General features: G+C 41.3%; 1 protein-coding gene and 1 long non-coding RNA gene across 4 annotated transcripts in view; one reads left to right on the top strand and one right to left on the bottom strand.

Annotated features, from left to right (window-relative positions):
• LOC122236670 overlaps positions 1-17089 on the bottom strand; it is a 38318-nt gene extending 21229 nt beyond the window's left edge. For 2 of the 3 annotated variants that reach the window (XR_006214831.1, XR_006214833.1), the window contains exons 1-3: positions 16923-17089; positions 6780-6831; positions 5573-5643 (exon numbers count right to left, since the gene is read on the bottom strand). This is a non-coding gene — a long non-coding RNA (uncharacterized LOC122236670). The remainder of the gene's footprint in view (positions 1-5572; positions 5644-6779; positions 6832-16922) is intronic. The other variant, XR_006214832.1, reaches the window with a different exon arrangement.
• Positions 165-24792, top strand: part of DCT (dopachrome tautomerase) — a 33915-nt gene continuing 9287 nt past the window's right edge. Inside the window, exons 1-6 of the mRNA XM_007098388.3 lie at positions 165-474; positions 9228-9527; positions 11368-11468; positions 11602-11768; positions 14000-14179; positions 15849-15984. Of these exons, the coding sequence (XP_007098450.2) occupies positions 180-474; positions 9228-9527; positions 11368-11468; positions 11602-11768; positions 14000-14179; positions 15849-15984 (1179 nt within the window). The 5' untranslated portion in view covers positions 165-179. The remainder of the gene's footprint in view (positions 475-9227; positions 9528-11367; positions 11469-11601; positions 11769-13999; positions 14180-15848; positions 15985-24792) is intronic.

Genomic DNA, 24792 nt, shown 5'->3' with positions numbered 1-24792 from the left:
AGGTATTTTTTAAGGAGGAGAGCACTAGAACGCCAAGGAAAACAATATCAACTCCCTCACCCTCAAAACCAAAAATCAACGGAATGAATGCTCAAGAGCTTAAGAGTGGAAGACAAGGAGAAAGGCAGAGTAGAATCAGGGAGTGGAAAGCAAGAGCGGGTTCTTCTGCTGATAAAGCCATGAGCCCCCTGGGGTGGGGGCTTTTGCTCAGTTGCCTGGGCTGTGGAATCCTGCCTGGAGCCTGGGCACAGTTCCCCAGGGTCTGCATGACCGTGAACAACCTGGTGAGCAAGGAGTGCTGCCCGCCACTGGGTGAGGACCCGGACAACATCTGTGGCTATCTGGAGGGCCGGGGCCAGTGCGTGGAGGTGCAAGCTGACACCAGGCCCTGGAGTGGTCCTTACATCCTACGGAACCAGGATGACCGAGAATGGTGGCCAAGGAAGTTCTTCCACCGGACCTGCAGATGCAGAGGTGAGGCAGGTGGACAAGACGCGGGCATGCTCTGAGCCAGGTCAGGGGACCCCAGGTGGGAAGGGAGCCCCTTCTCAGAAAGAGAAGAGGCTCTTGGAAGTGTTAGACCAGGCTTTAAATGGCCAGCCAAGTTTGTTTTTCATAGGCAACGAACTGGGTAAGACTGATGTCTTGGTTATATTTTTCACACCCTCTAGGACATCTAGTTATAGAAACCAAATGAATATTCCATGGGCCAAGCCTGGTTATGTGAACTCATGCCAACATGCCATTGGCTTGTCTGTTGGAAGGGGAAGCTAACGAGCTCCAGAGTCAGCTTTGAACCTCAGAGCAAGTCCTTTCAAGATTGGTTTGGTGGCCTCTCCTTCTGAAATGGGTTTGCGCTTGTAGAAGAGGGGGTGGGTAACCTTGGCATCTAGAAGACAGGAGTCAAAGGCAGGTGTTCCGCAGTCCTGGTCTCAGTGTTTCTCATGTTTTGAACGGGGCTCAAGCAGAGTACATCTTGCTAGCTAAGGTTATGCTTGGGTTGTCACTTGGGCAAAGTTGGAGGGATGTGGTGGGACCGAGCTTCAGTGAGCTGGGGAAGGAGAGTCATAAAATAACAATGGCTTTTTCTGCTGTTGTCTGGGTTGGATGTGGGCATTTCAAGATTTGCCCCGTGTCCCTCTTTCAGACCTTGGTCTCTCTTTGGACTCAATTCTTTGAAATCTCTGGGCATTTCTTATTCCTCCGGCTCTTCTGAGCCTTCCCAAATCCTTTTCAGTAGTGCCTCTCTGTGTTCAGCAGCCATGCACAGCGGTGATAAACACTCAAAGGCTGGCAGGGCATTTGAAACACAGAAAACACAAGTGGTAACTTTAGCAAAGCCCTTGGCCACTGTTCTACAGCATCCAGCTGCATAGGAAGCTTTCCTTTTTATTATTATTTTTCACTCATGTTCTCATATGATGCTGGCACATAGGAAATACAGATAATTGAGCTATGCAGGAGCATAAAAACATAAACTCAGGAAATGTACAAAGGACTGTGATGTCAATGTAGGAATGATGTTAGTTTTTCTAACTTGTAAAAAATTCTGGCTGTATACATCATTTTGTAGCCATCTTGCTAATTCTGTGATTCAAAGCAACCGTTAGGTTTGCCTCTGGTATTCATTGTGACAAAAGTTTTAAATAGCATATTGAACATATACTATCCACTTTTTTTCTAAGCTAATTGAGCATTTGCTTCTATAGACATTATTTCACGGATTCTCATGGCCTTTGTCTGAGAAGCAGTAGGTTTCATATTACCTGTGTGATTGAAACCACACTACATACTAACTTCTTTGTCTATGACTCAAAAATTCTTCTAGAATACTTATTTCTAGGCCAACCAATGATAGAGTGGCACGGCTTACAATGGTTGGGCATTCCCATTTATAGAATCTGGGAGCAGAAGATATTAGGCAATCACATATAACTCTTACTTCTTCTTATCATCTACTTTATATTTTTGACCTGGCTAGCAAGTGTTTTGTTTTGTGTATTGTTTTTTGTTTTTTTAGGGGGATGGAAAGGACAGAGAATGGCAGAATAGAAGGGGTAATTTTAATTTCCCTTTCCAGAAGAAATGCCTATAACTAGTTCTACGGAAGTGACAGGAAATTCGGGTAACAGTGACCTGCTTCCTAACATAAAAAGAGATCTCCTGCTCTGAGGAGGATGAACATATGCCTGAGAGGCAGTAGGTCAGAAACAGGGTTTGGCCTATAAGTCCAGACAATAAGGACATCACATGTCTGTAGACCAGTTCAAGGAAGCAGTTTTCTCAGTGTGTATGGTCTTTGTTTCCTCCTCCATGATTTGATCTGTGTAGACTCATTGAGGACCATAGCTCTTTCCATATGAACGTTGGATGGCTCCACTTATGTTGGCCAGGCCAAGTCCTAGTGGCTGAGCTGGAAACCAATTTCATATAAACAGTAATCACCATTTTGTGATGTGTTATGAGTCCGAAAGCTAGCCACATGACCTTCATTCAGCTTATTCTCCCCCCAGAGTGAGTTGCTTGTCTTCCAAGGGAAGTTTTTGTGGTTTGGGAGGCAGTCTTCAGAATCTAAACCTGACCTTGAACACCCAAAAGCCCTCCTCTCTGGTATCCTCATAGCTTTTTGTAAATAGGGATCCTGGGATTCTTCTAGGTCACTCAAAGGTTATTAAAAAAAGAGACGTAGTTTAACTATGGAAAGCGGACTATTGATGACCCTGAACTTTGTTAATGCGATGGAAAATTAGATGCATCGTTTACCTGTCAATGGACATTTAGATTTTTTCCACATCTTGGCTCTTGAAACCAGTGGTGTAATAGACATGGGGATGCTAGTATCTCTACAAGATCCTGATTTTCATTCTTTTGGATAAATACCCAGAAGTGGAATTACTGGATCGTATAGTAGTTCTGTTTTTAATTTTTTGAGGAAGCTCCATATTGCTTTTTCCACAGTGGCTGCACCATTTTGCATTCCCACCAATAGTGTTCAAGGATTCCAATTTCTCTGCATTTTAGCCAAGTGGTACATACGTCCAACTGAATACTATTCCGTCTTAAAAAAGAAGGAAATCACACAATACGTGATAGCATTGATGAACCTAGGGGGCATTATACTAAGGAAATGAAGCAGTCACAGAAATACAAATGGGCTACTATTCGACTTTTGTGAGGTATCTAAAATACTCAAATTCACAGAATCAAAGAGTGGAATGCTAGTTACCAGGGGCCCGAGGAGTGAGAAGCAGAGAGTTACTAGTCAACAGACACAAAGTTTCAGTTGCGCAAGATGAACAAGCTACTGTACCATATTTACCAAGGGTCAACAATAATGTACTGGACTCTTAAAAATGCGGTAAAGGGTGTAGATTTCATGTTAAATATTCTTACCCCCCTAAAATAAAATTAAAAACTAAAAAATACCCCATAGTCTTCACGACCTCGTAGTTGATAAATGATATTAACCTAGGAAAGAGAAATAAAAACAAACTCTGAAGGGGGAAAAAAAACCCTAAATTATGTGTTCGAGTTCTCTGGAGAGAACTTCTCTATTCTCCGTAGGGATACATGGAAACCAAAAAATTGCCAAATTGAGTGGTGACGAAGAGCTGAATTTCAGGAGAAGATGGCGCTAGCTTTTCACCTTACGAGTCTTAGAACATACCAATTGCAGCCGTGTGTTTGGACTTTTGGAAAACATGCACAGCGAATAGGTTTTGAACTGTTGTCTGAGAGCTTCTTGTTTGTACACGAGACTAAGTACCTCCATTTTCCAATCTCTAAAATGGGGATAATGATGAAACCACACTTGTAAAACCTTTTTGAGCTCTGTAGATGAAAGGCTGTATGTGAGCATAAAGTATTGTTATTAAAATAATAGAATCTCTAATTAAAAGGAATAGGCTATTTAGAGCTCCTTGTAAATTCACTAATCGGTGGTCTTTAAGCTTATTTAGTCTAATGGCTTTCTGAGGTTGAGCTGATACAGTTCATGTAGGAACGTGCATGGCTTGGTTTTTCTAACTCTCCATTTTTATCCCAGTCCTAAGTAGGTCTAGGACTTTGTCTTTTTAAATTTAATTTTTGCCCAAGGACGTATTCAATGGTAGATAGATTGGTATCAAGGGACCCTTTCATTTTTTTTCCCCTCTCCATTTTCCAGTAAGATAATGCAATCTTTTCTAAAAGGCCCATCTTCTTATATTTTTTGCTGCTGCTATTGGTAGATTAGGGGAAAAAATGAACTCAGGTTAAATTGATGTAAGAAACCACTAGGGAATCTAAATTAGAAACATAAATATTTTGTGTGCTGGGCTCTCCTGTTGTTTCATTTTTCAGTTGTCAGCATTTTAACGAATTCTTTAGACCAGGTTTAGAAGCTCAAAACATCAAAGGGGTCTGACTGCAGAGCTTTGGGAGATATGCTGGAAAAGGAATTTTTTTACTGAATACATTTCTGGGTTATAGGTGAGCTCAGATACAGACAGATGCTTTCTTTTTTTACTTATTGGGGTACAGTTGATATATAATATATTAGCTTTAGGTGTACAACATAGTGATCCTACAGTTGCATAGACTACAAAATTAAAGTTAATACAATAATGTTGACTATATTCCTCATGCTGTACATGACATCCCCATGACTTACTTATTTTGTAACTTGAAGTCTGTACTTATTAATCCCCTTCACCCATCTCCCCCCTTCTCCCCTACCCCAATTCTTTCTTATTGGGAAAATTAGGACCTCTATGTTGCTTTTCAGAGGCAAGTATGGCTTTGTAATAAGAAATGTCTTTGCTCAACATAATTGTGAAACAGCTCTGGTCTCCTGAGTCAGAATTCATCATTTTGTCTTTTGTGTTCTGTGGTGTTTGGGTTGTTTCTCCGTTTTCACTTTTCCCATAGCTAGACTTGCGTTGGTGTTTCACTGCGCACACGTCCTTCCTCTTTTTCCCCCCCTCTGTTTTATTATTTACTTATTCCAAGTTTTTGTTTAAATTCAAATTAGTTAACATACAGCGTAGTATTGGTTTCAGGAGTCCGACCAGTGATTCATCACTTACGTACGATACCCAGTGCTCATCCCAAGTGTCCTCCTTAATACCCCCCACCCATTTAGCCCATCCCCCCAATGCCCTTCATCTCCTGAATGGTGGCATTGTACCTTATTTGCATTTGTATCTCCTAGTGCCTAATGCTTTTTATGCAATTACTCATTGATTCATTCATTACCCACCCAACTGATGTTTATTTAGCACCAGTTATGCTAGACCCTTCAGGTCCAAAGAGGGAAAAAAACCCAACATGACTTTGAAGGTGTCCGTAGTGTAGCGGATGGAGAAGACAGACATGAAGACAAATAGTTCCAATACTGCTTGTTAAGTGGCATCTACTAATAATGACACTTAATATAGAACTTACTCTGTAGCAGGCACTGTTCTAAGTGCTCGATATATTAACACGCTTGTTTCCCATAAGAACTCTATGAAGTAGAGCTCTTACCCCAATATGACAGGTCTGGAGAAGCTGAGGCCGAAGTTACAAAGCATGGCAACTTCTCTGAACATACCAACTTGGGAGCACAGAGAGAGGCATGCTGAGTTCTGCCTGCCCTTTAGGGAGTAGGTGTTAATAAATTATCTGTTGAGTGAAAAATGGGGGAGATAATTAGCTATTGATAATTTTGTTTCTAGCAACCAAAAATAATTGTGGTAAGGGAAGTGCAGGAATATTACAACTCATGGCATAAGTTATGAATTACTCAATTTCAATAAAACTCAAAGACAAGTTTTACGCATTGAAATGTAGAAATGCCTTGAATTATTAGAAAATTTAGGTGTGTTACTCCTTAGCATTTTGAAGGAGGGACTCACTCTCCTATTGTAAAGCTGTGACTATATATTCCTCTCCAATCATCTGCCTGTAGGGAAACAGCTGGAAAGTTGGGTATTTAGTATTTTTTGGACGCAGTTTTTTCATTCACTCCTCAAAAGATACTCTAATCCTGTGAGTGTTGCCAGAGAAAGTGATACATTTTAATCAAAGGTGTTTTGAAACAGATCTACAATTTTAGTAGGTACCCTAGGGGAAAATAACCCTGGAATATGTTGTTTAGCATCTGGGACTATACTAGTGGCTCAATAAATATTTATAAGTAATTTGTATTTAAGAGCTTCACGCTAGTAATCCATGTAAACTTTAACTTCACTTGACAATGTAAATTTAACTTGTAAATTTAATTGAAACCATTCAAAAACATGTTTTGGTCTTGGGACTAGTAGGATTTTTTCTTTCTAGTATTTTTTATTTATGTTCTCATACAGTGTTAAAACATACAGATAACTGAACTATGCGAGTATAGACAGGATATTTTGTATGTTACAAGGAGCATAGAACCCAAATAAATTACCTTAAGAAATTCTTCTTACTTATACTATTTTTAACAACATTTTCTTTAACCATCAAAAAATGCATTGTGTAGGGGCACCTGGGTGGCTCAGTGGTTAACTGTCAGACTTCGGCTCAGGTCACAGAGCCTGCTTTGGATCCTGTCTCCGTCTCTCTCTGCCCTTCCCCCACTTGCACTCTTTGTCTCTCAAAAATAAGTAAACATTAAAAAAAATCCATTGGGTTAATAGAAAAGGAGGCCTGTGCATTTTTTTTTTTTATGCAGCACAAGTGCTAATCATTTTGTTTCATGCTATTGTAAATTTTTCTTTTTCTTTAGAAATTCAAATAATCCTGTCTCTACTATGGTCATAATATTTTTTACTTACCTCTGTTTTGGTATTTATAGTTCATCCAAATGATTTACCGGGCCTGCTTTTCCTTTTAATCCAGAAGGATAGGGAGAAAGAGGAAGAAGAAATTTTACTTGTATCGGATTATTTACTACATGCTTCATACGCTTTTGTTTTTAATTATTTTTCAAAAGAAATTCAACTTTATTGAGATATGACTACAAATTAAAGTGTACAATTTTTATTTCGTTTCATTTTATTTTATTTTATTTTATTTTGTTTTATTTTATTTTATTGAGAGAAAAAGAGCATGAGCTGGGGAGAGGGGCAGAGAGAGAGAAAGAAAGAGATAGAGGAGTGGGGGAGAATCTTAACCAGGCTCCACACTGAGCGTGGAGCCCAACAGAGGGCTCAACCCACAACCCCGGGATCATGACCTGAGCTGAAATCAAGAGTTGGACACTCAACTGACTGAGCCACCCAGGTGCCCAAAAGTGTATGATTTTTAAAGTGTACATTGTGATAATTTGGCTTTATATTTTTCTTATTTATTCAACAGTCATTTTGTACAAGGCCAACCACAGGCTTAGACAGCAGGATAACTGCCTTCTAGCTGCCTGTCTCTGAAGCAAGTCAATAATTGTGATAAATGCAATGAAAGGGGAATATGTGGTACCAGGGTTGCTGAGTGCAGAAACATCTGACCTTGACGTGTAAAGTCAAGGATGACCTCGTAGACCACCCGCTGTGAGGCTGAAAACAGTAGTAGATAATCAGGCAAAGAGGAATTTAAAGAGATGATGAGGGAAAAGTGCTGCAGGTAGGACGGGAAGCAAGTAAAAAGGTCTGGGAGGACGGGGAATAGGAGGAGAGGAGGAGTAGGGGAAAGAGGAGGGGGAGGAGGGGCAGGGGAGCAGAGGTGGTCTCCCACATTAATGCTTTATCTAACCCCTCTAATGCCCTGGGAGATAAGCATTATGATCCCCTTTTGCTTCAACATTTTGCTCCAGAAATATTACAACATTTACCCTCTAATTTACCACCACCTAGGGAATGAGGTGTTGGTCATACCAAAGGCAATAATCGAGGCTAAAAAGGGCAGAGTCAAGAACAAGCTGAAATAATTTCAACTGTAGATGCTGATCAGAAAACTCTTTAGCTCATAGGACTAGTACTCATTCCCTGGGTTGATAAAGCAGAGACATTTGTGCCACAGACGGGGAGCCCTGCAGTGATTTGCACTTCTTGATATCATGGCAGCTAATTCACCTTTATGACCTGCCAGCCTCCATTGATTTTGTCTTAACTCTGTCTCCTTTGTGAAATAAACCAGCTTTGTTAATGTTAGATTTCACCTGAATTCCTGGCAACCAGCTTATTTATTTGGGTTCTGCCCTGAGCTTGGTGTATATTCCCTTCCTTCTCTAAATCAGTGAACCACTCTGGGTCGGCCCATCTGTGTGTGCCACAGGATAGCGGGAGTCAGCAGCGTGCATGTGTAAGGCGGGGTTCAGTAGCATGCATGTCCGAGATGGCTGTGCAGCCTGGGGGTGGGGGCGTGGGGGGGGACACGGGGTTGGGGGATGCCTGCATGAGAGGAAGGAGAGCTTGGAAGGTGGCACATGTGTATTAGTTTGTTAGGACTGCAGTAACAGAGTGCCATGGACTGGGTGGCAAACAGAAACTCTCCGTCCCTCTGTCTGGAGGCCCAAAGTCCCAGGCGTTGTCAGGGTTAGATTCTTCTGAGGTCTCTCTCCTGTTTTGTACGCAGCTGTCTTTTCCCTGTGTCTTCATATGGTCTCTCTGTACCTATTGCCGTCTGAATTTCCTCTTCTTACAAGGACACTAGTCGTGTTGGAATAGGGGCCACCTAATGACCTCATTTTAACTTAATTACCTCTTTGGAGACTCTAGCTCCAAATACAGTCATCACTGAGGAACTGGGGGTGAGGACTTCAACTTATGGATTTTGAAGGGACACAGTCCACCTGTAACAGCATGTGATGCCTTTCATATTCTGTTTCTTTGCTGGGAGTATTTCTTTTTGTTTGTTTGTTTTGAGAGAGAGAGAGAGAGAGAGAGAGGGTGCACGAGCATGCATGTGAGACGGGGAGAGAAAGAGACAGAATCCCAAGCAGGCTCCACGATGTCAGGGCACAGAGCCCCACTTGGGGCTTGAACTCACGAACCGTGAGATCATGACCTGAGACGAAACCAAGAGTCAGAGGCTTAACTGACTGAGCCACCCAGGCGCCCCTGCAGGGGCTATTTCTACAAAACTCTCTAGCACTCGGTTCACTTAGAGATAGCAACATTTCAAGAGGAAAATAAGGGAAGGAAATCGGTTTTCCTTGCCTTCTTGTAAACACCTTCAGTTTCTCCTCACTATCCCAGTGTTCAGATTCAGAACTTTCTTCCATGTTACATAAACTGACTTCCTCTTCTGTCTCTCCTTTTTCTTTTTTTCTTTTGAATATAAACCAGGACATTTTTATGGGTACCACTGTGGATTCTGCAGGTTTGGCTGGACCGGACACGATTGCAATGAAAGGAAACCCCTGGTTGTTCGGAAGAATATCCATTCCTTGACTCTTCAGGAGAGAGAGCAGTTCTTGGACGCCTTAGACCTCGCAAAGAACACCACACACCCTGACTATGTGATCACCACACAACACTGGCTCGGCCTCCTGGGGCCCAACGGGACCCAGCCACAGATCGCGAACTCCAGCATTTATGATTTCTTTGTGTGGCTCCATTATTACTCTGTGAGAGATACATTATTAGGTGGGTTTTCCCCTTAGCTTAGGGTATATTCCTATAGGTTTGGGGCTGGGGGTGGATGGGCGGGAAGTAATCAGGCAGGTGAATTAACAAGAGAACAACCTTTAGGGAAGGGTTAGGCTTATGAAAGTCATCAGATTATCAAAATGCTGCCCGAAGTTGGGATGGAGCAGTTTCTACCAGTACTTTGGCTGACTTTCAAAAATGTTTTCTCCTGGAGTTCGTGTTTTGGGTTCAAAGTCTAAACTCTCCTCTGTGAAGCTATTTCCCCTCAAAGGCAAGAGTTGGTGGAGCGGAGGAGGCAAATTCCTTTCGATTCCAGAAGAAAACATTCTAAGTCTGGCCATGGAAGCCCTCTCTGACCTTTTTCTTCAAATTAGAGGAATTAACTGAACATGTGCTAAAGCACATGACGCTTCTCTGTGCAGAATTAGAGTGTGCGGAGAGAGTGCGTTTCATTAAACTCGCATGTGTTAGTCTTTAGACTTTCGGATCATCATCATTCATGGTGCCCATAATATGGTGTACTCCAGGCTGGGATTGAGTCAGTGAATGCCGCAGACATCAGTACATTCCAGGGGGGTGTGAATCCATTCTGGGTTCTGCTCGGTGCAGTTCTGAAACATTGGCTCTACCTATCACCCCCACTTTTGGGGTCCCTGGTTAAGGTCAGGGCACATGAAGACATCAAGTTCACTTTGCATAGTCAGATTCCCATGGGAATTGCCTGTCTTTGGGTTTATCACTGGTTCCCTATTGCTGGATTTTGCGTCATTAGTTTGTTTGGGGAATATTAAACTGCGTTCTGAATTGAAACATTTAAAAAGGATGATGTAGCCATCATCCGTGACAACCATTCTTTCCTCAGTGTGAGTCCTTTAAAATCTGCTCTCGGGTAAGCATCTGTCTTTCTTTATCGATAGATAAGGAGGCTCTTCTGGCTATAAACCTGTGTAGTTTTCCTGTCATCACTCTGAGGAATTTTTGCTTTATGAAAGAGTAGTCTCTCTGGAGGGACAGAAGACTATAATTTCTGGTTGGATCTAGGAATTAAATTTATATTTGTGTCTGTTCAGCTTTCTGAAGTTATGATAGGCACTTTGAAAAAGAACTAAAGTTAGCTAAAGTTTCTACATAACCACTAAAAGCTGTTACGAAAGAGGAAGAAGCATAGAACAGGCAGTAAGGAGGTCATTAAATTGCCCACAGCTTTTCACTACAATTGGCAGTTCCAATGGCCAGCCAAATTGGTTTGGATGTATTTCTCTCTCTTCTAGTCTTGGCGACCATGCTTGTCAGCTAGTGGTTTTAACTGATCAATGGCTGAGGCAAAACCCAAAAGAACGGAAAGTTCTTCCCAGTTTCATAAATGCCTGAATTAGGACTAAGTGCAGTTGAAGTTACTTTACTATTAATTAATCCCTCCCTTATGAATGTGTGCATTTATAAGGAACAGGTTGATAAATGTCTTTTGAAAATGTATTTCATTAAGGGCTTCGTGGTCTATTCCTTTGGATACCTTTATTTCATCTTAATGAAATGTTGCTTAAAAATATGTCAGGGCTCTCAAAGCTGAAAGTGACCTGAATTTCTCTCGATCTCTGTTGACAATCAAACTTCTGAGAGATGAAGGAGAATTTATCCTAAAAGTGTTAGTTGCTTCCGAAATTGTTCTGTTGTTGCTGTTGTTGGTTTCAGAGGGATAAATGACAAAACCAAAAAATTTTTTTCAATTAAAACAGCATGGACTTATTGGCTCTGTAGACCCATCCCAATGGGGTAAGGGTTTGACATTTGAAAAATTCTATTCCACAATCTTTAGCATGTTTCCCAATTGCTTTAGGACCAGGGCGCCCATACAAGGCCATAGACTTCTCACACCAAGGACCCGCCTTCGTTACCTGGCACCGGTACCATTTGCTGTGGCTGGAAAGGGATCTCCAGGTTGGTCAAAACTATGCATTGGGTACTTTTAATTTTGCATTTGGTCAAGACCCATAACAGTCTTTGCTTTCCATGCTTTCTTGTTGTATTTGATATTATGAGTTAAATAACTAGGCTTGCCCTTTGCTTTTAGCGCCTTATTGGCAACGAGTCCTTTGCTTTGCCCTACTGGAACTTTGCCACTGGAAAGAACGAATGTGACGTGTGCACAGACCAGCTGTTTGGGGCAGCAAGACAAGATGATCCAACTCTAATTAGCCAGAACTCAAGATTCTCCAGCTGGGAAGTTATCTGTGATAGGTAATGGCATATATACCTGCAATGGAAATACAGAGACCACATTTTCTTGTGTCTGAGAGATGGAGAGGCACTTTATATTTCTATTTCTAATGTGTGTTGAGTTCTGTTTCCATGTTGCTGAAAATTATTTTCCTGAAGGAGGTAGGATTTTTAAAAATTCTAAGCCCCTTAATAAAAAAAAAAATGCAGGTATGGAATTGAATGTGCTTGGTCATAATTTCTAGATCAAGTGTTTTCTTCTTTTTTTTTAATGTTTACTTATTTTGAGAGTGAGAGAAAGAGGGAGAGCACGAGCAGGAGAGAGGCCCAGAGGGAGAGATAGAACCCCAAGCAGGTTCCACACTGTCAGCGCAAAGCCAGATGCGAGGCTCAATCCCACGAACTGTGAGATCATGACCCAGGCCAAAATCAAGAGTCAGATGCTCAACCAACGGAGCCCCCCCCCCGCCCAGGCGCCCCTAGATCAACTGTTTTAAAATTAGAAGTAGTTTCTGCATTCAGCCAAACATTCTTAAGCACTGATCATATTCCAAGCAGTGAAATAGTACTGGCAATACAAGGATGGATAAAAGAGCTTCCCACTTGACTATGGTTTTATGTTTACAAAGGCAGATTGTGTGTAAACAAATTACAATACAGCGTGAAAAGTATCATGATAGGTATAAGTGGAAAGCCAAGAAGAGAGGCAGGGAAATCCTCTAAGATTCGGAGGCACAGACCTTAAGCAGATGTAGGGTGGGGTGGTGAGTGTGTCCTAGGTGGAGGGAACATTATGTATGAAGCTATAGAAGTCTCTGGAAGCAGTCTGGTATGGCTGGACCATCGGGCGATGGTGAGCTGAGAGGGACCAGGGATGGGGCAGGGGAGAATGATCTCTGAAATACTGAAGAACACATAAGCAGATGAGCAACCTGCCGCCCATGGGGAACCCTGTCCTCCATGATCCCTTAGATTGGTTTCTTTTCCCTAGCACACATCTCAGGAAAAATTCCCCACAAGGCTCTTCTGCCTTCCTTTATTCATCTGTTTCCTCCAAATCCTCCTGTTTTTAACCAGACTGCTCTAGCTCCCCCGCCCTGTGTCTTTCTCCTGCTCCATGGCATCGAGCTTCCTTGTCAACGCCCCCAGTGTGGGTGTGCACGTGTCTGCAGGGGTGCAGGTCAAGCTGGCAGGGATCCTGTCTCCTCCATTCTGAGCTTTCCCTGCAGCCCTGTGGAGAGTGCCCTACAACATGCAGGGATGTAAGAAGTGCTTTTTGACATGATGCCATAATCCCATAAAGCCCCATTTCTCATAGCTCCTTGGGGAATTAATAGGTGGTCCAATCAAACACATTTAAGGAATGCTGAGTTACAAAGGTTTTACATTTTAGAACATCTCCGAGACTTTCCTATGGAAGTGTACTCTTAGAGGGAGCCTAAACTCACCCAACTCTGACACACTTACTTCACAGACTGTGTCACTGGTACACACTTGGGAAATGCTGCCTTGGAGGCCTTTCTGCCTTGTTTTCTGGTACTGGCCTCTTTCATCCTCACGTGTGCACTGATTCTATTCTCACAGACCCAGGACTATCCCCTTACCCATTAAAACCCACACAGAAACATCTTTGATGTTTTATCTCCTGCAGTGAAATAATGCTCTACTGGTGGAATTCTAGGCCACAACAAACTTGTAGGGTGTAATCTTTTATGGGTGTGGAACCTTCTCAGCCTCTGTGTTTACCACATAGCTATCCCTGCCATCTTGGAACACTTTCTCATGCAACTTTTTTCTTAATATCTCTCCTCTACCTAGTTTTGTCTGTTTTTACTCTGGTGCCCTTCATTTGCCTTCAGTTTGCCTAAAATGTTCTCCTAGCCTTACGCAGCCATTTCTGCCAACACTGGCTTAGCTGGGTATAAAACAGGTCACCCTGCTCTCTCTTCAGTTACTCATCATTCAAATGCACATCCTAGGAGTCACCATCTTGCTTATAAACTTTCTTACTTTCCAACGGAATGGTACTTTATCTTCACATATATGCATATTTTATGCATCTGGTTTTTTGAAACTCTTTAATCCATAATTACTTTTGAAGATAGTACTTTTACCACATATTTTTGACCCTTGTAAGGTAACTATAATAAGATTTTATTATGACTAAGTTTTTGCTTGGTTTGCTTGGCCCAAAGTTATGATAGTAGCCACAAATTAAAACATGCTATTTTCACTCTCCTTACAACCCTTAGCCTAGATGATTATAACCGCCGGGTCACCCTGTGTAACGGAACCTCCGAAGGTCTGTTGAGAAGAAATCAAGTGGGAAGAAATAGTGAGAAACTGCCAACTTTAAAAGACGTGCAAGATTGTCTGTCTCTCAAGAAGTTTGACAATCCCCCTTTCTTCCAGAACTCTACCTTCAGCTTCAGGTTGGTGCTCTGAGCTCTGTTAGACTGGCAGTTTACAATATTTTAGATTTTCATGCCTGCGGTTGTAATGAACTGGAAGGAAATCCAGTGTTGGGAGTCATTTACAAAGCTAGGTGAGGGCTTGATGAGCAAGGATAACAAGGAGCCACTATTAGGAAACTCATCATCCACCCACTCTAATGGGTAGTGTGGTTTTAATATCTTCTAACTTAGCTATTCAAAACCATCTTTTGTATTTCTAATTATGGCACATATATAAGCACTGTCTTCAGAACCAGGGTACTTCATTAAATATAGTATTTAAAAACATTTGCTCGTGCTCTTTCTTTTTTCTTTTCTTTTAAATTTATCAGCCATAGACCGTAACAGTGAGGTCTAAGATCTCCGAGGAGTATTACAGACTAAATTCAACTCAAATTATAGCACAGCAATGACATTACAATACTTGAAATTTAAAGGCCAACTAATAATTCTCTCCCTCTAAAAAGACTTTAAGAATTGTAAGAAATAAGTACGGATGTAAATAAGATTTTAAACAAAGATGAATGGGGCTCCAAAAAGGCACGGTGGATAGATTCATGGTCTTCCAAACCAGAGTCTCTCTAACTGTGTGTAAATTATACAACCGATGTGTTATTTGGGGCTGGACAGGAGTAAACTGAATGTAAACGCAGAGGGTGTGCTAAGTGCAGCAGAGCTCAGAGTCTGCACTGACATTAGACACAGACCTCAAGTAGTGTCCAAGGTCATGTAAAGACTGACACCTAAGACGGTTTGAGAAGGAGTATGCATTCATTTTTTTACTGTAGTAAACATGCTGTTGAAATGGAGTGTAATCTTTATAGATTTGAGTTAAAGGAGTGGTTATCAAGGTGTGGTGCCTAGACCACCATAATGGGCATCACTTGGGAGCTGGTTGGAAAGACAGATTGTGAAACCCAGCCCACACCAACTGAACCAGACACTCTGAAAGTGGGGCATGAAATATGTGTTTTTCTTCAGTGATTCCCATGTACGCTTCAATCTGAGGATCCTTGAGTTAGGATGAAGACAATTTGAATTTCCTACAAAATGGGGAGGGGAAAAAGACAAGGGTAAGAAAAATTTGGAGATATGTTTCGAAGGCTGAATATAACTGATCACAGACCATGAATCTATCCATCATGCTTTTTGAAGCCCTATTCATCTTTGTTTAAAATATTATTTACATCCATACTTATTTCTCACTCTCAAGCCAGAGGTCTGTTTAGTTGAGAAATGGGAATATAAGATTTTATATTAATTCCAAAAATATTTCTGATCACTGGCCATGTGCTGGGCATGGTATTGATCCCTGGCAATAAAAATCACAAGAAAACACAGTCTGTGTCTTCTAAGAGTTCATAGCCTGGCATGGGAGACAGATATGAAGGTAAAAATTGGTCATACAGTACACATAAAAGAGGTGTAATCCCACTGAGCAGTGCAGTAGTAGCAGTGATCAAGAGTTCCCTCCCCTTATTAAGATCATTATTAAAGGTTGGGACTAAGTTGCAGTTAATGAGCTGTGACAGAGCTTCCCATTTCCCTGCCCCATCTCAAGTTAGAAGACTATTATTTAGGTTGGAAACAATAAAAAGAGACCTTTATCAATCGTGACTCTCGTTGCTGACATATTGATTTCTCTCAGGAATGCCCTGGAAGGGTTTGATAAAGCAAACGGGATCCTGGACTCTCAAATGATGAGCCTGCATAACTTGGTTCATTCCTTCTTGAACGGGACAAGCGCTTTGCCACACTCTGCTGCCAATGATCCCATTTTTGTGGTATGTTCAAAGGCTCAGAATAGATGGAAAATTTTCTAGATAATACGTTGGATGTATTTGCTTTTCAGAAAGATTAAGGTTTCGTGTGTGTGTGTGTGTGTGTGTGTGTGTGTGTTTTCTCTGTGTGAACGTTGGGATGTATTCATATGTGAATTCATTTTACTCTACACCACACAGGTGGTTATATGGCATTTAAAGTCCCCTCTCTAGAAACCCATGCTTTAGAGATGATTAGCTTTGGAATGACCCCAGACAGGAGTTTATAGTCCAGAGGTGGATTCATAAGTTAGCATAATGATATTATAAATCATATCACAATTTAGCATAATTTATATAATAAATTAGTAAAATGGAAATAACTTTTCAAAGATCAGATGAGTGGTGTTGAAGATGAACGGTGGGACCACCATGACCCTTGCATGGAACCCAACCACTTGGCAACTTCGGAGCAGCACACAAGTCCACGGCCCTGTTTGGCGTTTGGTCCTGGGCCCCCTCATTTTGCGAAGCATTCTGCCTATAAATGAGCTGCTCCTGCTGTCTCCATGTCATTGTGTCCGCTTTGGACTGAATCTTTCATGTCAGATACTTGCCAGAAGAGAGTGTGGGCTTCCTTCAGAGTACAAGAATAGGTTCTTTTAGGCCTTCTGTGTCTACTCGCTAATCAATGCTTGTAGGTTGGCCAGAAGCTGGTCTTCACTTGCTTTCATGGTTCCACGCCACCTAGGAACACGTTCATTTGAGATGGGGAGAGCACTATGGCCACTACCTACCCCCAAACGTAGGAGGCCACTGATAGGTAAGAGAACCTGGTAGTGCTGAATGGTTTGGGTCGGTTTGCAAACTTAATTGTATATTCAGTCATTTCTTTTTGGTTGGCAAATGAAAGAGTCTACTCACATTAATTTAGAATAAGAAAATGAATATTTTGACTTAACTGGGAAACTGAGAAATGCCGCCGGCTTCAGGTATGGCTGAATCTGGGGGCTCAAATGACGTCAGCTAGCTCCCTGTGTCTGTCTTCATAAACAACCTCTTCCTACGTGGTAGTTGAGCTAGCCGTTGAGAGCCACAAATGTGCACTCTGCCAGCTTATCACAGGGGGAGGAAGTAGCCATGCTACCATAGTAACAGAGAACGGTTCCACGATTGGCCAGGCCTGGATAATGTGTCCTCCCTGAACCAATCAGTGTGGCAAGGGGAATGAGGTATTCTGATTGGCCAGACTAAGGTCACATGTTCACCCCTCTCCCCTTCCCACCAATGAGTGTGCGCCACTTTAGGGAGTTCCGTGCGGGAAAGAAAGTTTGTGTCAGCCAGTAGAGGGGCGGAGAGTGGATAAGAGGTGCTGGACACAGTAGTACGACAAATGCTTTCCTTTAATACAGAAACTGCATGTGATGTTCTTTATTAGCTGGCTTCGTATCTCTGAGAGGAAATACAGCCAGTACGGAGAGCTTCTGTTGATTATGGAGGAACCTCATAATTCTTTAAAATTCATGGTGTAATGAACTCCCTTGATATGTTTGTCTCACTTTAAAACAAAAGGAAAACGGGCACCTGGGTGGCTCAGTCCGTTAAGTGTCCGACGTCGGCTCAGGTCATGATCTCACTGTCCGTGAGTTCGAGCCCTGCATCGGGCCCTGTGCTGACAGCTCGGGGCCTGGAGCCTGCTTCGGATCCCTCTCTCTCTTTCCTTTTCCCGCTCACACTGTCTCTCTCTGCCTGTCAAAAACCGAAGAAATGCTAACTAAATAAATAATTAACAAAAGGTAAAACAGGAAGACACTTGATGGGATGCTAAGTGTTAGAATTCCAAGCCTTATTCGTTTTAAACACCTGCTCACCAGGGGGCTGTCTTGAGACTGGCAAAATAAGGAGGTGCAGGTCAGGGCCACGTCACCCCAGCTGTCCTTGGGCTGTACCCTCCAGTCAAAGACCGCAAGGAATGTACCTGTTGTGGAACACTGTTGGCTTTAGTCTTTGTCGCAGCGACAGACTGGGAAACCACCGGGTGGCTCAGGTGCTGGAAGAGAATGAAGGGATCTGGGCTTGTGCTAGCGGATCTGGGGAGGGTTTAAGGAGGCAGGGCCTTGCCCTGCATCGGATGCTGTCTGGATTCTATGACTGAGTATCCCAACATTTTTTTTTTAATTTTTTTTAATGTTTTATTTTTGAGACAGAGAGAGACAGAGCATGAACGGGGGAGGGGCAGAGAGAGAGGGAGACACAGAATCGGAAGCAGGCTCCAGGCTCTGAGCCCTCAGCCCAGAGCCCGACGCGGGGCTTGAACTCACGGACCGCGAGATCATGACCTGAGCTGAAGTCGGCCGCTTCACCGACTGAGCCACACAGGCGCCCCTCCCAACAATTGTTAGTAATTGAGAGAGCAGTGGCAGTCGCTCGTATTGGCCAGGAAAGGGCTAAAGTTCATGTTAGGTATTTTGCGGTTTGGACTCTGTTCACTTTTGTCTGCACTCCGACGCTGGTGCAGAATTGCCTTGGTTTTGTCCTGATCCATCACGGAGGGCCACAGGGTGACTTTGTCTGATGTTGATGTCCCATGATTGTTCTACCTTCGGCAGAACACCCGGGCCTCCCTGATAGTGCCAGGTCAGCTCCAGGTTGTCCAGAGGCTGCTTTTCCGCCCCTCAAGTACAGCTTGCCAGCGTTGGTGTAGAAGCTTTAAGACATCTTAAACATTTGTATCTCAGCTGCTGAACCCCTAAAGCAGTGTCTCTGCTTTACAGATACTTAACTGACCATCTACTATTTTAACCCCGTCTTCAGGGTTGTGTGTCCTGGAGAGTTTCAAAGCAACTAGAAGAAGAAATTTCACCACCGTTCCTTTTTTATTTTGCCAGTGCTTTGAACTTAAACTCTAATCTAGTATAGATTGTATGTTGTAGCAATAACTTTATGTTATTTTTTTCCTAGAGTTTTTCTCACCTTAGTGTTAATCTTAACAATGGGTCTTAGTCAGCTCAGGTTGCTGAGTTCTGGAGGCTGAAAGTTCAAGTTCAAGGTGCTGAATGCTTTGAAGCTCTCTTCCTGGCTTATAGACCACTGCCTTCTTGGTGATGTGTACTTAAGTGGAAAGAGAGGCAGTGAGCTCTCTAGTGTTTCTTCTTATAGGAACACCAGTCCCATCCTCTCAGGGCCCCACACATATGACCTTATTTAACGCTAATTACCTGTTTATCGGTCCCATCTCTGAATACAGTCACATTGGGGGTTAGAGCTTCAACGTATGAATTTGAGGGGGCCGTAATTCAGTCCCTATCACAGTGTATCCTGAAACCATCAGTTGATAGCAGTTTGTTTTTCTGGACTCCTGGAAGGCCACATGGCATAGTCAAAAGAACAATGGATTGTAAGTCAAGTAAGTTGCCTTTAGTCCTGAATTGTGCAACCTTGGGAGTCTTACTGAATTACATGGAGCACTCTGCAAAGTGCAGGTCATGGGGCTCGATCTGGTGTCGGAGGAGGGTGTGCTCATTAATGCAACACTTAATAGATTAGAATAATATGAAGCTGCTTTAGAAACTGCCAAGTACAACACAACAGTTATCGTAAAATAACAATGTGTTTCATGGTTGTTGCTGGGAAAGAATTAGAGAACTATATGTTGGCTTTGAATTGCTAAACCTTAATTAAGGTTTTTTATCTTGTTCTCCACAGCAGACAGTTGTGCCCTAAGGCAATTTTACTGACAAGCACAAAGTCAGAGTTATTTCAGAGGTGATTTATTATTTTTACTCCACCCAAGGTACAAAAAAAAAAAAAAAAAGGAGATATGAAGGAGGGTAAAGGTATAGCTCACAATGCTCTAAGCTTGCATGATGGTGTGAGGGTCTAGATAGCTTTCTGGGCTCCAGGATGGATGAACTCCTGGCAAGGGTGAGTTATAGGAGATCTGGATACAGAGCAGTGGATGGAGCTGTTTCTTTTTCCCAAAAAGCGTTTCTGCCCTCATATTTGTGTGTAGGAAAACACGAAGGGGTCATCAGAAATGTGGACTCTTAGTCCCAACCTCCAGCAAGGTGGGGGCTTCTGTTTAAAGCCTCCACAGCTGTCTTCTCTCTTCTGTAGGATGCTTGCCTCATTCATGGGTTCTGACTTGATATTTCACATCATTTTTCTGGCTCTTGTCTCAGCCATCAGCCTATGCCAAGGAGTTCTTGTGTCTCCCTTCTCTGGTATATAACTTCACATCTCGTTACCGATACTGTATTTCTCTAAATAAGATTTTATAGAGCATACGTTTTCAACAATATAATGCCCACACACTGTCCCTATTCATGAGGAAAAATGTGACACCACTCCTTACCCAGTACTCCAAAATGTTAGGGGGAGAACAGCAGAATCTTCTGACTGATTACGGATTATACACCCCCACATGACCTTTCTCTCCTAGTAAAGGAAATAAAGGCGATGCTGGTAATTTGCTTTTCAGCATCCTAAGTTTCAAGGATTGTTACCTCTTATCTCCTTCTTTGGAGGATGCCTAGTAAGCACGTAGGGCTTCACTCACTTTTCTGTGAATGGCCCTATCGATTGCATATGTTTTAGGGTTTGCAGGCCAAATGATCTCTGTTGTAACTACTTCACCCCTGCCACTGTAGCGTGAAAGCAGCCATAGACAGTACGTGAACGAGTGAGTGTGGTGTTCTAATAAAACTTTATTTAAAAAACAGGTGGTGAACTTTGTTTGGCCTACAGGCTTTTAGTTCGCCAACTCCTGCTCTAAGGAATTAAATGTCCCTTCTTTGTAGGACTATCTCCTTAGTCTGTTTCATTCCTGCTCTAGCTGGGAGCTCACATTATGGCTTTATGGATGAGGAATTCTAATTCTGTGACTTACATGTAGCTCAAAGTTACTAGATGTTTAATCATCCTTATCTTCATTACTTTTACTACCTTTAATATTTAAAATTCTGTTTTTCTTTGGTATCTGTTGTCATGTGCATGTGAATAGACAGAAAGCCAAAGCCTCTCTTTGCGGGCACGGAAGGAATAATGTTTGGGCATGAGTTCCAGAACTCACAGTTTCTTTAGGCTACTTACCTAGGGTTTCATGTTGAAGCCAATTCAGCCTTAAATAATTTTTTCACATATTGAGATCCAGGTTAAAGCATGTCAATTAAAAGAGTGATAGCTTCTAGAATTTCAAATTCATGAGGCAATTTATGCAAATATATTGCATACCACACTTATTAAAATTATTTTCATGAAATCTCTTCAAGCAAGAGAGGTACAAAGTTGTATGTGATCACAATAATGAGTAAAAGATCTAATGTTAAAATACAGGAAAAAACTCTGAACCAGTCTCTGAAGTTCTAATAATTCATAAGGTAATTGACAGAAATGCACACATTTATCATGGAAAATAAGATTAGGTCACGGAAATGCTAAGTAGTGCTGTCTTCAATATTGAATTTAGATATTATCTAAGCGGCGGGGTGGGGAGGGAGGAAATCCAATAGACCCTAAAGTTAAGTAGTTGAGTTAATTGCCAAGAAAGAAACTATGTCAGAGACTTAACATTTTCTTCCCAATTTCAAAGCTATTATTCGTAGGGCTGTATTTGGATGTTATCCTTTTCGAAAGGTACATTTGGCAAGCACTAATACTTTCAATTTCAAGTGGCTGGGGATTCATAGGTTGCACATACAATACTCACTGCACAGCTCATGTGTTTGTCACCTTATACACTGAAAATTCTACAGGGGATAAGATGTGTATGTAGTCTTATAATCATTTGTGTTTCTTAACAGTGAGTAATGGTTGCATAAGATAGCTCCATTAATTTAGGAATATAAAGCAAGAAAAGAGAAAATGAGTTTCCCCAAACAAAAATCTAATGGACTGCGTGAAGTTAATCCCCTTATTAATGGGTCATTAATTAGGTCATCATGACCTAATTAATAGGTCATAATGACAAGTATAAAATGTTTCTAAGTTAGTATGCGTTTAGTTAAAAATTTAATTTATTTTTATTAAAAATTTTTTAATGTTTATTTATTCTTTAAGAGAAACAGCAAGCAGGAGCAAGGGAGGGAGAGAGAGAGAGAGAAGGGGACAGATGAACCAAAGCAGGCTCTGTGCTGACAGCACAGAGCCGGATGCAGGGCTCGAACTCACCAACTGTGAGATCATGACCTGAGCCAAAGGCAGATGCCTAACTGTCCAACTGACTGAGCCACCTAGGTGACCCTAGTTAAAAATTTTAAAAAGATGTATATAGGACATTTTGCTTCTCTCTTCCCAAGAGTGAAGCACTTAAAAATGGATCCATTTAATTTATCTTTCTTATGAAAGATAAATCATAATTAGGCTAATACCTTGAGTATTTAAGTTACTGTTGTTTTATGTCAACTTTAAATTTTTTAATAGCTTATGATTCCTAATGATTTATAGTTACAGAAATATTGGCAAAAAAGTTTTTACATGTCCATAATTCCATCTCAATTTTCTGCTTATTTCCTCTCATAGTCTATGTTTGCACAATTGCAGTTATAATGCACACATTTTAGGTTGTTACATAGTTTCCTAAATGTTTTCATTTAAAAATTTAAAAATAGATAATACTCATAAGAGGTTCAAATATAAAAGACATGAAATGAAATGAAGTCTCTCTAGGCTATCCATTATCATTTTTTCCTATTCTTCCAGATATATTATATGAATATACAAATATGTTATCTGAATGGTAGCATACTATAGACATTCTGTGACTTCATTTTTTTGTGTTTTTTTCCTTTCCTTTTCTTTTTTTATACTTATTCTAAATTTTTCTGTATCCATTTATGAAGGGCATTCTCATTCCTTTTTTATGACTGTATTGTATTCTACAGTGCAGATTTTATCCTGAAATTTTTAACCAGCTTTTTATCGATGGGCATGTAGGTGGTTTCTAGTCTCTTGCTTTGCAAACAATGCTACAGTGCATGAACATGTAGGGTAAGTGAGAACAGAATTGCTAGGTCAAAGATTAAATAAGTGTATTTGAGGGGTGCTTGGGTGGCTCAGTCGGTTAAGCATCCGACTTCAGCTCAGGCCATGATCTCACAGTTCATGGGTTCGAGCCCCACGTCAGTCTCTGTGCTGACCGCTCAGAGCCAGGAGCCTGCTTCAGATTCTGTGTCTGCCTCTCTCTCTGCCCCTGCCCCGCTCACACTCTGTCTCTCTCTGCCTCTCAAAAATAAATAAATGTAATAAAAAATTAAAAAAAAATAAGTGTATTTGAAAGGTCACTAGGTATTGCCAAATGGCCCTCCTTAAGGTTGAATAATTTTCCCTCCAACCAGCTATGCAGCAGAGTGGCAATTCCCCAACTCTCTCTCATTAATCCAGTGTGCTATTCCACTTTTTCATCTTTGCTAATGGGATAGGTGAAAATGGTATTTCAGTGAGCTTTAATTTGCATAATGAAGTTCAGAATCTTTTCATGAATTTACGTTTCCTTTTGTGATCTATCTGTTCTTGTAGGATAATGACTTTTGGAAAGACAAAAAAGAACAACCAAAGGTTCATAAGAGAATTAGTGAAAGCGATCTGTTCTCTATGTAAGTCAGTAACAAAATACCACATCTTCTTCTGACATTTTAGTTGTCCCGTAAATCGAATTCTCTGTTCATACAAAAATGTAGTTTCTAGGTTTCACTACGGTTTGGGAAGTTACTTTGATCATTGACACCACACCCAGCATCTAGGACAGTACCTGGCACTAAGTTGGTGCTTGGTGCGTTTTGTTAGGAGACTGTTTACATTGCTAAGCATCTGTTAATGTGCCAGTCTCTATATTAGGCATCATGCAAACACAATCTCTAACTTCACAAAACTGTGTGTACTAGACTGCCCTCCTCATGTTAAATATGGGGAAAACGAAGGCCAGAGAGGCTAAAAAAATGTGTACAAGAGTGTATGAACCAGTAAGTGGTTGAACAGAGATCTTTAGATAAGTTTCCTACTCAAAAATTTCCCCATGTTCAAGGAAAAATGAGATAAAAACAGAGAAGGAGGCAGACCATAGAGATGCTTAAATATAGAGACCAAACTGAGGGTTGCTGGAGGGGTGTTGGGTGGGGGCAGGACTAAATCGGATGGGCATTGAGGAGGGCGCTTGTCAGGATGAGACTGGGCGTCATATGTCATGATGAATCACTAAATTCTCCTGAGACCATTATGACGTATTTGTTACCTAGCTTGGATTTAAATAAAATTTAAAAAATGCTATAGAAAAGAAAAAAAATTTCCCCATGTTGAGTCTTCTAGCTACAATCTGCTTTTTGTCAGTTTAGACAATCTTAATTTAATCCTTTCACAATAGCTTTTATTATAGCTGAGGAAATTTAGTCCTGTTAGATCATGTTAATAGGAATTAACACTAATTGGTGAAAGGCAAGTTTGAATAATTTTGCTTGGCTTTTGAAAAGAGAGGGCATTGGTTTTATCATGATTAAATGTTCCAGTTTTTAAAATGCTACATTTATTTATACAATACATGTATTTTTAAACGTCTCAGATAAAGTCACTAATTCTTAAGTAGTGTAACATCTTGGTGAGTTTTATGAGAGCCGAGGTATTGGTGGCTGGCCATCCGCTTGAGCTGGGTCTCCCAGGGTGGCAGGATTTCTATTCGCTCAGTCTGGGAGATAGTTTGGCTTTGGAACTTGGCAGGAGCTAAAAGGTACCTGAAGAAATTCCTTTCAACTCTATACTTTATATGGATAAACCCATGCTCTATTGAGAACTCAACCTATACTGAGAAATGAACTATATGCACTTCATTATGGATGAAATTAA

This window comes from Panthera tigris, chromosome A1 (assembly GCF_018350195.1).
Source record: "Panthera tigris isolate Pti1 chromosome A1, P.tigris_Pti1_mat1.1, whole genome shotgun sequence".
NCBI lineage: Eukaryota > Metazoa > Chordata > Mammalia > Carnivora > Felidae > Panthera > Panthera tigris.
This window is presented reverse-complemented; position numbering and strand designations above follow the sequence as displayed.